This window comes from Myotis brandtii, unplaced genomic scaffold (assembly GCF_000412655.1).
Source record: "Myotis brandtii unplaced genomic scaffold, ASM41265v1 scaffold165, whole genome shotgun sequence".
Taxonomy (NCBI): Eukaryota; Metazoa; Chordata; class Mammalia; order Chiroptera; family Vespertilionidae; genus Myotis; species Myotis brandtii.
The window spans coordinates 7073013-7086641 of record NW_005356042.1 but is presented as its reverse complement, the minus strand read 5'-3'; the positions used below and the strand labels follow the sequence as shown (position 1 = coordinate 7086641).

At 55.9% G+C, this 13629-nt stretch overlaps 1 protein-coding gene across 2 annotated transcripts in view; it reads left to right on the top strand.

Annotated features, from left to right (window-relative positions):
* Positions 1–13629, top strand: part of GSE1 (Gse1 coiled-coil protein) — a 427477-nt gene that overhangs the window by 158309 nt on the left and 255539 nt on the right. For both annotated transcript variants that reach the window (XM_005862541.2, XM_005862540.2), the window contains exon 2: positions 2489–2669. In XM_005862541.2, coding sequence (XP_005862603.1) covers positions 2489–2669 — 181 coding nt within the window. The remainder of the gene's footprint in view (positions 1–2488; positions 2670–13629) is intronic.

Below are 13629 nucleotides of genomic sequence, written 5' to 3'. Positions count from 1 at the left end.
GCTGGGCAGGTACGATTCTAGAGCCTCGCTGGTTGTATGAGTTATCCACTGCTGCGTAACAAACGACTACAGATTCAGCCGGCACCAACCCATTATTTATCCTCACACGGCTCTGCGGGTCCTCTGCTCAGGCTGCACATCCAGGTGTGTCCCGGCTGCACGCCCACCTGCCTGACCCACCTGCAGGTTCATTCGGGTTGTTGGCTGAATTCATTCATCTCTGTGATTGAGGGCTGCTAGGAACATTCAGGATTTTGTGTGGACACACGTGTTTGGTTCTCTTGCATATCTGCCTGGGAGTGGAATGGTGGGGTCATATGATAACTCCAGCTTTGATCTTTTGAGCAATTTCCAGCACTTCTACGCCATTTTACCATCCCACCAGCAGGGCAGGAGGGGGTCGCACAGCACTCTGACATGATTTTGATTAGTTGCCAACACTTAATAATCATGAGAGTGCAGCTTTTAAAAATAGATGCCCAGTTTCCTCTTGAAAAATCAGATCTGGCAAGATGGGGCTCGAGTCCCTCCATGCAACCACCCCACTGGTGCTGAGAAGGGCTGCCCTGCACTCTCACCCACCCAGTGCCTGGCTTATGGCTTACCCTCCTGGCCCCCAACGGGATGTGTGCTTGAATCTCTTGTCCCTCCTAATCCCACTCCTTTCAAACCTGCTCCCCTTGAAGGCCTAGTTCACACTCTACCTGCTCCAGGAAGCCTGCCTGGATTTCCCCAGCCCTGTGGAGTCTTTCATTCCGAAACCCCTAGAGCTTGTCCTCTGCATCCCTTCACCCGCTGTTCTCTAATTAAAAGCTGTGCATCTCCCGCCCCTGATTGCATTGCAACAGCCAAGTTTTCTCCTAACTACTTGGGTTCAAATCCCAAATATTCCCTGGAGCTGGCCGGACGGGTCATCCTATGACTAATGGCGAACATAGCAGCCCTGACAGTTTCCCAAGAAGATTAGGGCAAGGTTGCAAGAGCAGCTGAAACCTGCCAGGGTGGGATCTGCAGCGGGCTCCAGGGTCCCTGCCATGTTGACGCCCCCTCCCCGGAGCCCCAGCAAGCCAGTGAGTGAATGAATGAATGACGTGTGCTGGGCCAAGGTGCTGCCTCCTCCTGGCTCCAGCCTAAGCCGCCAGCACGCCTGTGGGATTTGCGGGGGCTGCGGTCTGGGCTGTGTCACCATATGGATCTCATAAATTAAAGCGTTCCCGGAAACGAACGGTAAATTTATCCGTCTCTCGCACATAGGGCTGCTGGAGCCTGTGCTCACCCAAGGAATTCTGAGCCATCCATCTCTCTTAGGCACTCTGGTTTTATAGCCCTAATCCCTGAAAAAAACCGGATCAACGTGAAGCTGCTTTTCTGCAGCCCTGCTGGCCCTGGGGCGTATAATCAGGAAATGGGGGTTGCTGGTCCCCGGGACTGGCCCCGAGGTAGCTGTAATTGGTTATTCAGGCCCTGAAACCCACCACAGGCTTAGTTCACCCCTCCTGCCCAGGCCTCTGAGGTCTGAGGGGAGAGCCCCGAATCTGAAGCCCTGCTGACCTGGGCTCACCCCGTCTTGGCATCCTCAGGCTTCCACCGCCCCCTCTCTGAGCCTCAGTTTCCCCAGATGTGAAAAAGGGATGGGGCAACCAGGAGAGTCAAAGTTAAAAAGACGGCATCCTCAGGCTTCCACCGCCCCCTCTCTGAGCCTCCGTTTCCCAGATGTGAAAAAGGGATGGGGCGACCAGGAGAGTCAAAGTTAAAAAGACAGAAAGTACAACAGTGGTCGCTGGGGGCTAAGGGAGGGAAGTAGGGAGTTAGTGTACTGAAATCAATAAAGAAATATATTTTTTAAAAAAAGTTAAAAAGACAGAAAGTACAACAGTGGTCGCCAGGGGCTGAGGGAGGGAAGTAGGGAGCTAGTGTTTAATAGGGACAGAGTTTCCATTTGGGATAAAGAGAAAGTTCTGGAATAGGATGATGGTGATGGTGGTTGCTCAACATTGGGAATGAACTTAATGCCACTGAACTATACACTTAAAAATGGTCAAGATGGTATATTTTGTATTACGTTTATTTTACCACAATTGTTAAAATGCGGAAAAGGGGTTGGGGGCGAGGGGGACAGGATGACTACCCCGCTGGGCGAGCTGAAGGTGGATAGGTTTATCTTTATAGCTGTAGCTGCCTAGTAGACTGATTGCCACCTTCCATGCAGAGCCGCGTGGGCTCGGGTGGTGCCGGGGCCTGTGGATGGAACCAGTGCCCAGCAGTCGGCCTGGTGCTCCCGGGCAGGGTTTGCTGCGAGGGGAAGACATTGCACTGGCTTTGCTGGGAACCAAGTCTCCATTGCCCGTCACCAGCCAGGCTGTCCTGCCTGCAAAGGCCTGGCCATCGTGGGGGAGGAAGGTGTTCAACAGCCCACGAGTCCCACCCATGGGGCACCTCCAGGCAGGTATGGCCAAGACTCACCATGTCTACCCTCCTGTCATTCCAGGTCACCTCTGCATCTCTCGAGGCACCGGCAGCCACCCACCCTCCCGCCCGGGAGCCCGAGCCCTGGCTGGGGACCCCAGCGGAGAGCCTGCTCAGAGGCCCCAAGACCGCCCAGGAGCTAGGGCCAGCCCGGTGTCAGCAGAGCAGCCTGGACGGGGCCGGACCAGACCTCACCGGCACAGGTAGATGCCAGCTCTTTGTGTCTCTAGGGCTTGGAGTGGATCGTGCTGCCTTGGCAGGGAGGGGGCCCAAAGCCAGTTCTGGCTCAGAGTTCCACCCCGTGAGCGCCGCATTCTGGCTGAGAGCCTGGAGGCAGAGTCTCCCGTACTTGAGTTTGGATGTTTTTGTTTTTATCATCCTCAGGGATTAAACCAAATTGTGATTTAATCAGAATCCCTGCTTCTCGACACCCGCTCATCCTTGATTCACAGACAGCCTTTGTTTGTTGTGCTGTACTTATTTATCTCTGTGTTTTATTATATGCACTCATTCATTTTAAAAATTAATGTAATGGATACCCATGAACCTGATACCCAGCCCAGGCATTAGACGGTCCATCGACCTTGATGCTCATGCATCCTGCCCTGCCCCCCGCCGGAAGCACCATCTCAAGTTTGTTTTTTCCATAGCACCTGTGTTTGTCTAACCATCCTATGGCGTAGCTTTGCTGGAGGTTTGAATTCTGTGTCTCAGGGGCAGGCCCCCTCACTTGGTGTTCCAAGGTGCGTCTGTGAATGTCACAAGCTACCACTCTGTTTCACTGCCATATACTGTTCCGTTGTTGTACTGCTTGGCTCATGTGTGCCCACTCTCTCGCCGCCGATGGCACAGGGATCATTCCTGGGTTTTTCGGTTGTGAATGAGCCATGTCCCGGCACACATCTCTCACAGGAGTTACCTCAGCTGGGCCAGATGGGGTAAGGACATTATCTTTAGGAAGATACTGCCCACTGGTTTCCGCTGTGGGCATTTCACTCCCACGCTGCCAGCCACGGAGACCCTGTCTGCCCCTCTCGGCACCGTCGGACATCCTCAGTTGGCTGATGGGCCTGTGAGTGTGGATCCTGAGGCATTGGTTGTGGGGCCTGTGGGCCCTGGGCTGGGGCAGTGAGTGGATCCCAGGTGGGGCCCTTTAGCTGGACTTCGGCATGTGGTGGACATCCACGTTCTTACCCAGGAGAGTCCCTTGGGCCATATTTCTGTCAGTTGAGTGGGTTCCTGTGTGTGTCCTGCCTTGTTGCCCCTGAGAGGACTGAGTCCCGAGACCCCAGCCTGCCTTCCTGTGCTGGCCCACTGTGTGGACAGCTGGCTGGAAGCTCGGCTTGTTTGCGAAGTGAGCCAGAGCTGGGAGGAGTCAGGCTAGCAGGTAGGGGAGCGGGGGAGGGGGTGTTGAGGCAGCTGGCCTGCCCTGTTCTCCTGTCATCTGGGGCATTCATCTCCAAGGCAACCCCAGTACCACCTCTTTCTCTCTGTGATGTGGACTCAGCTAGGAAAGGGGCTGGGCCTCAGGCCAGGGACAGACCCTGCTGACCAGGAGCTTATGGGCTGATGGGGATGAGGTGGTCAGGTGGCAAGGGGGGCTTGCAGGTGGTGGGCAGGGATGCTTTAGGGGGAGCCATTCCCCCCGGCTCCCCAGCACACTCAGAGCCTTGGACGAATGTCTTCTCCCATTCCATGCCTCAGTTTTCTCATCTGAGAAGTGGGAATGAAGGCTAATGCGAGTGCCTGCCTCACAAGGAAGGTGTGAGAATTAATTAACCGGACATGAAGAGCATTCAGTGCAGGTCCTGGCACCCTGAGTGCCCATAAGTGCTGGCTGGTGTCAGCGCTATTGTTATTATAATGCCTAGTTACCCAGCTGGCGCCTCCTCCAGGCAGCGTGGAGCATCCCTGAGGCTGTTACCGTGACCTGCCTTCTCCCAGCTGCCCCTCAGCTCTGGGTAATAGGCTTCAAACCCATGACCCTCAGGGACACTACCCACCCCTCCCGGGCTGGCACACACAAGGCCCAGCCCCCTGCCCTGGGGCTGCCTGGGGCAGGGCAGGGGCACAGGGCCCAGGTCTGCCAGCTGCTCCCCATCAGGCTGCAGCCCTGCCTGGAGAGTAGGGGGTGCAGCTTCACAGCCAGAGACCCGCCAGGAGCTCCATCCTGCTGTCAGCCTCTCCCGGGGAGGCCGCTGCTGCTCAGAAACGTGACAGTGACTAATGATTTATTACACACCTGCCACCTCTCATCCGGTGGGCGGGCACAGCCCTGGGCCAGCTATGCACTGCCAGCTGCACAGCGGGGCGGGCACAGAGGGTGAGCACGTTCAGACATGTGGACACACACAAGCGCAGGGACACACAGGGACGGACCTGGCAAATGCACCACACACAAGGATACCCGCACAAGCACGCAGATACACACAGGCACATACATACAGCTACACACACACACACGGGCACCATGGTTCTCTTATACACAAACACACACACACACACATATGCAGGCAGGCAACCCTGTCACTTCCTCTCTCCAGAGCTCTGAGTCCCTCTGTCTTCTCCACTGTTCCCCCTGCCCCCTGCAGTGATGGCTTCCACCGCAGTACGGGCTGGGGCAGGGCCTTTTGGAGAAGGACAGTGGGCTGTGGTCAGGTCAGGGGATGCATCTATTGCCTTGGAGCATAATTACCCATTGCAGTCCCTCAGTTCCCCATAAATGTCTGATACGCGGGGACAGCAGCATTTGCCATGGGAAGGAAGCTGTCACACGAAGAACCCTTGTTGTGGGCCCGGTGGTTCGGTCAAGGTGAAGGCTGTGCGGTTCTCCGGCACAGCTTTCCGAGTGCCCATCTGGGGTGTGGTCACCTGCTGGCTGCAGGGAGTGTCGCTCCAGGGCTGTGGGGGAACTGGAAGGCAAGGCACAAACCTTGGACTGAACATCTTCTCCAGCCGGAGGGAGAAGGGTGCAACCAAACTCGTGCCATGAGGCATCCTTCCCTTGTAGGGCAGCAAGCCCCCAGCTCAGCGCTCTCCAATCTTCTTACGCGTTTAGTCAAAGGAAGCTCCATTTCTCATGTGTCACTTGCATGTGGTATAAAATCCAGCGAGTGGACACTCCTAATTCATCATCACTGATGGGAACAGGCAATCCTGAACAATTGTCTTGGTGCTGTCGCAGCCTCCGTAGGAGACATGCAGCACCATCTGGGGATAAGCAGGGGCGTGGCTTGGTGTCAGAGACCCAGGTTCAAGTTCCTAAGTCTCGGCACTGCCGGTTCCCAGCCACAGGACTTCCGCAAGGTTCAGAACATTCCCAAAGCTTAGCTGCCCGAGTCAGTGTGATACAAAAGAAATCTTCCTTGTAGCATAGTATCAGTGATGGGATGAACACCAAGGAGGTACCCAGGGCTGCCGTGCAAGGTTGTGCAGGTTACACACTGCACAACTCCAGGGGGTGCCGTTCTCGTGGTCTCTGTAAGTGCTCCCTGCGTGGCCATTAGGGATGCCCTGCTGCCTCGCTGAGTGGTGGCCCCTAGTTGTGCCACGTGGGCCCTGGTTGTCCTTTCTGAGCTATGGGACGGCTTTAAACGTGGTTACTAATATCGTTATTAGCCCTGGCCAGTGTGACTCGGTTGGTTGGGCATCATCCATGCACTTAAAGGTTGCCTGTTCAATTCTCGATCAGGGCACATGCCAGGTTGCATGCAGAAGGTAGCTGATCTGTTTCACTATCACACCAATGTCTGTCTGTCTCTCTCTCTCTCTCTCTCTCTCTCTCCCCCACCCCTTCCTCTCTCTCTCTTAAAATCAATAAAAAGTCTTTTAAAAAATAATGTCTTTATTAATTGAGATAGTGGAAACTGCAAACCCTCTGATGGGTCCGGGGTCGGGTCACAGAAAACCAGGTGGAGGTGGAGTCTCCAGTTAGAGCCACGTTCCTAGGGCCTGGGCGTTGAACGTTTATAGGAGCCGACGTCCATCCTGGGCCCACTTCGTTTTCCTCCTCCTTTCCCCTGTAGCCATGTGTTTAAATGAGTGTGTGTTGGGTATGCTTAGGGTGTGGACGTCTTCAAGCGTGCAGATCCCTGAGTACAAATCCTGCCCCTGCTCCTTCCGGGCTTTGGTTTCTAGGCAGACAACCTCTCTGTGCCTCAGCTCCCCCAGTTTTGAGGCTCTGAGAGCTGATCCATGTCCAGTGCTCAGCACAGCGCCTAGCACATGGGAACGGCCGAGAGCACGAGCTGGTGACCACCCGAAGTCCTGGCCCCACAAAGGCCTTTGTCTCTTTGTTGGGCAAACAAGCTCCCAGCTGGCCAGGGTTGGGTCTCCTTGGCCAGGAAGGCAGGGCCTCCGCTTGGGTACTTGGCTCGGGCCCCCAGAAGTCCTTGGCAGGTCTCGCTTGGAGCGGGTACTGGTGCTGAGTGCTTTGATGAAGGCGCTGGAGGACTTCGGCCCCCGCTGCCAGGTGGCAGCTGCTTGGAGGGCACGGGCAGCCGGGTTTGGCCGCAGCCTCTCCAGCCCAGCGGGTAAGCCCCCTCTTCCCAGCTTTAAGGGAAAGGCGTCTTATGCAGCACGAGCACCGCCCTTCTCTGTCACTCCTCTCCCCTGTGCGTCTCCAGCCACGCTGGGATCCAACGGCAGTTTTCTCTCCGACTGGGGCTGTGTTTATCTTCTTAGGAGCTTCTTGTGACACTGGGGAGCTCAGAGCTTGCAAGTCGGGGCAGGAGGCCTGGACGCCTAGGCAGGCTGGAGGCTCTTCACTTGTAAGTCAATCTCTCCCCAGAAGCCTCTTCGAATGTTGAGTGGGACTTACTGTGCTGGGCCCCCCTTCCGTGCTGGGCCTTCCAGACGCTTCCCACCTCTCTGTGTATTACTGTTCCTGCTTACCCAGGTCTGGTGGCTTTCAGCTGGTCCCCTTGGCTAGTGTGTGACTGTCTGTCTGACTGATTCAGATTTCCATGAAATAATAAAGAAATTAACTTGGGCAACTTAATAAACCGATAAACTGAGCATTGACTTAAATGCAGTTCATAATGGCACAAAGATAAAAGCGGCCTGTATACCTGGCACAGTTGCTGTTAAAGGGGGCTGTTTGCCTTGGGGTCTAATTTCTTTCCAAATAATTTGTGGTCAAGATTTCAGGTGGAAAAGAAGAGGTCAGTGGAGCCACAGATATGACTGTTCGGGGACTCTGAATAGGGTGCTGGAGCCCCGTAACCACGCAAAGGCCTGCCCTCCATGGTTACTGCACTGTGGCGCACCTGTCCGCCACCGGCCATGGTCTGCACCTGCCCACTGGCCTGCTTTCCCCTCAACAGGGTTCAAGCTGATAAGCTGGCCCTTGGGGACCTGAGCTGTCACAGTTTGGAATCATATGGGTTAAATTGGCTCCAAAGCATCATTTGTAATGCTCCGGCTGTGCCCACACCAACTTTCACTCATGACCTTCTAATTGAGAGCAGAACCCATTTGAAATTGGGCATCTCTCCCAGTGCCCTTTGCTTGTATCTTCACCAGGACACCAGTCCAACGCAGTTATGATTGCTCGTTCACACATCTGTCTTCACCTCTGTCCTGCCCTTCACGTGTTCATTTGCTCACAGATATCTACTGAACACTTACAATGTGCCAAAGACTGCATTGGACACTGGGGGGCACATTGGTGCACAAAACAGGCACAAAATCCTGCCCCCAAGAACTTTCATTTAAGAGAAAGGCAAATAACTCATGAATAAGCAAGTTGATGTGTGATACCAGGTGGTGACAAGTAGGGTAGGAGATGTGGAGACATGAGAGCTGTGACTTTAGACAGGGTGGTCCCAGAGGGCCTGGCTGAGGAGGTGGCATTAGGCCAAGAGCTCCAGCCTAAGGGACAAGCAAGTGCCAAGGCCCTGAGGCAGCCCGTGCTCAGCACACTCGCCATCTCCATGAAGGCAGGAACCGTATCTTACTGTCCTCTCTATCTCTCCAGTGCCTGGCACAGTGCGCATAATAGCTGCTCTTGGTGCTTGTTGAGTGAATATACGTTTTTCAGTCAGCTGGTGCTGGGGGGCGGGATAGCGAGGAGAGGTAAAGAGGAAATGAGATTCTTATCAGCAAAGGGGATGTGTGTCTTCCTGAACTTCCTGGGCCATGAGGGCTGACCTTGCTCTATGTCAGGTGCTGTGAGTCTGGGTACAATTTTTTTCTTAGTTCTATTGGTTTCCTGTGGCTGCTGTTACAAACTACCATGAACTTGGTGGCTTAAAGCAACACAAGTTTATTGAAATTAAGGTGTCGCAGGGCTGTGTTGCTTCTAGAGGCTCCAGGGGAGAATCGGTGTCCTTCCTTTCCTATCTTCTAGAGGCCACCTGCATGCCTTGGCTCATAGCCCCGCATCACTGCAACCTCTTACTTCTGTTATCACACTTCCTACAGCCCCGCCCCCCCCACACACACGCCTCCTGCTTTTAAGGACCCTTGGGATGGTATTGGACCCACCCAGATAATCCAGAATAATTTCCCATCCCGATGTCCATAACGTAATCACAGCTGCAAAGTCCCTTCTGCCATAGAAAATGCCACGTTCACAGGTTACAGGAATTAGGACGTGGATATCTTAAGAGGCCATTGTTTGACCAGCTACACTAGTCATTCTGCCGGGCTGAGCAGGCCATGTGCAGCCTGCGGGCGTAGGGTCCATGCTCACGACAGAAGAGCAGGCGGGCTGGTGCGGACTGCCCCGGAAGCAGGAATTTACTGAGTGCTGACTTTGAACCAGACACAGTTGTAGGCGCTTTGCCAGGACTGGCCCTCAGGCCACATGGCCGTTCCGCCAGAAAAGTCCTGATTTAACCCCAGCAGGAGCGCCTGGGCCGCTCTGAGTCAGCGACTCCTCAGGAACGCGGGGATAGCAGCACCTTTCTCACGGGGTTGTTGCTGTGAAGATGACCTCAGTTACTAACTGCATTTAGAACAGGGATGGGGGTCCCCAGGCCACTCTGGCTGGGGGTATCCTAAGAAGGGCTGGGTTCTCAGTTACGGTCTCAGGTGCAGTTTGGCATTTGCCCAGCAGGTGGTGCAACAAAGCACTGGGAACATGGCCAAAGGCACAGCCCTTGGGCCGCCCCTACCCCAGTCCCCTGGTCCTGCTGCCTATGCTGGCTGTGGGAGAGCTGATTCACCCGAAGACCCAAATAAGGCTCTCCCATGGCCTCCTACCACCACAACCCAGGAAGCAGCCTGTGGGCCCACCTTCGGGCACACACTGAGCACCCTCCTGGGCCCAGCCTGTGCCATAAAGCAGCTGAGCAGTATTCCCCACCCCCAGGAAATGCTGAGCCCTTCTGCCCCCAAATAGGCCAGAGGAGTCCTCACAAGGGGCAGAAAGGCACAGAAAGTGCAGCGCAGCCAGGAGGGCTCCAGGGAGGAGGCAGCACTTGAACTGGGTATCTGGGCCCTTGAAGGCAGAGAGGAGGTCTCTCAGGGAGGAGACCAAGAGCTAAGTCCCAGATGATGGTAGGCCTCTTCCCTCCCCCGCTTGCCTTCATGCCCCTCTCCAAGTCTCCCATGGGAGCTCGTCTGTGGGGCCCCAGACACCACAGGTCCGGGGCAGGCCCTCCCTGGAGCTGCCCTCCGAGTCTGTGACCCACCCTGCTCTGCCTGCTCATCAGCCCCCTTCTCGCCCACAGTCCCTGCATCCTCCCGCCTTCCCTTTCCTGTTACGGCCCCTCCTCCCACAGGGCACCCGAAGTCCCCTTCGTCCAGGGCGTGGAGCTTGCGCCCTCTCCTTCCACCTACGCTGAGCTGTCCCGGGCCCTTTCTCTCTGGCACTTGCCCTTGGCATTGATGACCTCTGGGAATGCCCGCATGGATGGCTCCTGCTGCTTGGGGAACAGCAGAGCACCTATGGGACTGCTGCCTAGCGTGTGGCAGGTGCTCAGAATAGACTGTTGAATGATTATGTGGGTGAGCAAAGGTGCCCTTGATCGGAGGAGGGGTCACATTGTGAGACCCTCGTGGGGTCTGGGGTCCTCTCTGCTCCCGGGGGCACAGCAGTTCTCCCATGTGCAGTAAACACCTCGGGCCACTGGGTCCTGCTGGGAGAAGTACAGCCAGAGTTTGCAGGGAAAGCAGGAAGTGGCCGCGCAGCTCTCAGCTCCCGCCACCGTCCGGAGCCCTCAGGCTCCTGTCTGCAGCTCAGGGTGTGTGCCAGCGGGTGGAGGCTGGGGGAGGGGGGGGCAGGAGGAGGGCCTGCTGTCTGCCCGCGTGGTTGTGCTGCGGCTTGCTCTCTCTTGCATGCTCTCTTTCTCTCTCAACTGACTTCTCAGGAGTTTGCTCCTGACCCTGAACGGCAGACCCGGGAGTCTCCCTCTGCTCCTCCAGCCACTGCGCCATCCCCCTCATCTGTCCCCAGGCTGAAGGGAGCTGCTCCCAGGCAGCCAGGCCCGGCCAGGGGGCCAGGAGCCAGACTGGTCAGTTCTCATGGACCAGAAGAGCCCCAAGTGGAAAGTGCTCCTGCCGGGTGAGTTCCCCGGGATGGCCCCACGCTGGGCCGTGGAGGGGGGTGTGGGTTCTGGGACAGGGCCCCGACTTCCAGGAGCTGAGCTGGGGTGGTGGTGGGGGGCGGAGTGCTGAACTGTGACTCGGTGAGGGGTGCGTGTCCTGGCTGCAGGGGCACACGGTGCGTGTGTGGAGCATGAGCGCGGCTCAGGAGGTAGATATCGTATCCCCAGGCGCCCCAGTCTGAGCCCAGGGGGACTCTGGGCAGAGCATTGAGGCATGGCAGCAAGCGCCACAGCCCCTGGGGACCTGTCCTGGGCATATTCCCCAGGCCCTGCCATGGGCAGCTTCCTCTTCCCACTGCGAGTTACAGAACACAGGCTGGCATAGGGCCTACCACTGGGCACCTGCGGGTGAGCACAGGTGAGCCTGTTATCATCCCAGCCGCCAGGGGCAAAGGGCAGAGGTAGCTCCCTGGGAACCAAGTAGCCTACAGAGGTCACTGAATCCACCCTCTTTTCCTACAGAGGGGGAAACTGAGGCACAGAGGAGGGGGCTCTCCTACCAGGGGCCACCCAGCCACCGGGAACAGAGCAGGGTCTAGAACCTGGGTGACCCGTCTCCCAAGCCACCTCCTCTCCCAGAAGTGGGAGGAAAGAGCGGGAGAGGCCAGGAGAGGAGCAGGTGGAGAAGGCCAAGGACACAAGTGGTGGGTCTAAGCCTCCGAGGAGACCCTGGGTGGGGACAGGTGACACCAAAGCCCTGGAGCTTCTCGTTCCTGTACCAGGTGGGGGGTAGGTCTTCTCTACATCCCCCTTCCTCCCATCACAACCAGCTTTTTGGTCAACACAGGTGACATGCAGGGCCCCAGGCTGGGAGGTGACAGGCATAGACTCTGGCCTGACCCTCCACTCCTTGGCTTGAATTTAATCTAAGTAAGAAGCGACACGCTGCCCACCCACAAGCAGGCCAGCTGTGACGTGGTGAGCTTCCTGTCCCAGTAGTAGTGAAAGATCCACCAAACCTTTGGAGAGGCTGTGGAGGGCAGAGGTCAGATGGGAAAATCTTCTTGTTGAGTCTCAGATCCAGGCCTGTCCTCCTCTGTGCACCTCATCTGTGCAGCGAGACCATAGCAGTTGACATTTAGCAAGCACCTACTGTATACCAAGGCTCTGCCACACTTGGCAGGAGCCAGTGCATTGAACCCTCACAACACCCTGGGAGCTAGATGCTGTTCTTCTCTTCCCCATGTTCCAGATGGGAAGACTGAGGCACAGAGGGGTCAGATGATGTGGTGATGGGCACTGGACTGGTCCATTGAGTGGCAGAACTGGGGTGCAAAGTGTGGCACAGAGCTGGCACCCTGAACCACCATGCAGGATAAGATATAGCCTCAATTATGGGAAGTCCAGCCCCATTTAGGAAAATGTTTCCTGGACTTTGAGAAGTCCAGAAGGTTCCAGAATCACCGCAGAGCTTTGGCTGGGAGGACAGTGGGCAATAGCTTTCCATGTCCTCTGCTAGGCTGAGGACAACCCCAGACCTGCCAGGACAAGCAGGTGCCAGGCAATGAGGCATCTGTGGTGATGGGAGGTGGGGCACCTTGTCCACCCAGGGGGTGCTGGGGCAGCACTATCAGATCTTGCCTGCCTCATGGGTGCTGGGAGAACAGCCAGGGGCCATCAGGTGCTTTCTGTTCCCATCACTCGGGCACAGCCCCAGCTCCGGCCCCTTCCTCACTCCCTTGGCTGGCCATCCCGGGCCCACCTGCTTGCCTGCATGGCTGGTGGCAAACTCGCCCCAGGTGGCCCAAGGCCCCATTTCCCAAACTGCCTGATACCCATGCCTGCACTTGCTGCGATCCAGACCATCTTAATCAAAGCTGAGCACTGGCCTGGATTGTTTTGGCACAGAGCCTTGCTGGGAGGTGTCTCCCTTATTCCAGGTGCAACTCAGCCCTGCCTCCTCCAGGAAGCCTTCCGTGATTGCTCAGGACCTCCCTTTTCCCCCTTTCCTTCAATATTATATCTTTTCCTCGGGTTCAAAGTGGGAAGAAAGCTTACTTGGCTTCAACTAGCTCTAAACTGGGGCACATTTGAGAGCATAGGAGGCGGTATTATTTATTATACGAGGATGTTAGGTGAACACTGGGCCTGTCCCTGGCAAATCAGGACATAACAGTTGCGTGGCTTATAACACAATCATTAGCTATTTTGGAGTTGCCTTCTCTGGTTATTTCTCTTTCTTGTCAAACAAAACAGGCAAAAGTGGGAAGAGGGAGGGAAGGAAAGGGAAAGGAAAGATTAAGAGCTCAGGCTCTTGTATCTGCTCCTTGCTAGTGGAGCCTCAGTTTCCTCATCTGTAAAGTGGGGCTGCTGCGGGCAGCTGCCGCACAGGGTCCCTGTGAGGGTTACATGAGGCAATGTGCATAGCAAACGTTTAATCACAGTATTGCTGTTGCTGGTACGTGTCCTGTCCTCACCTCCGTCTCCTTCCAGCACCAAGTGGTGTCAGGTGAGCCTCCGATACGCTGACTGCTGCCTAGAAGAGGGTCTACACCAGCTGTGGGCAAACTACGGCCCGCGGGCCGGATCCGGCCCGTTTGAAATGAATAAAACTAAAAAAAAAAAAAAAAAGACCGTACCCTTTTATGTAATGATGTTTACTTTGAATTTA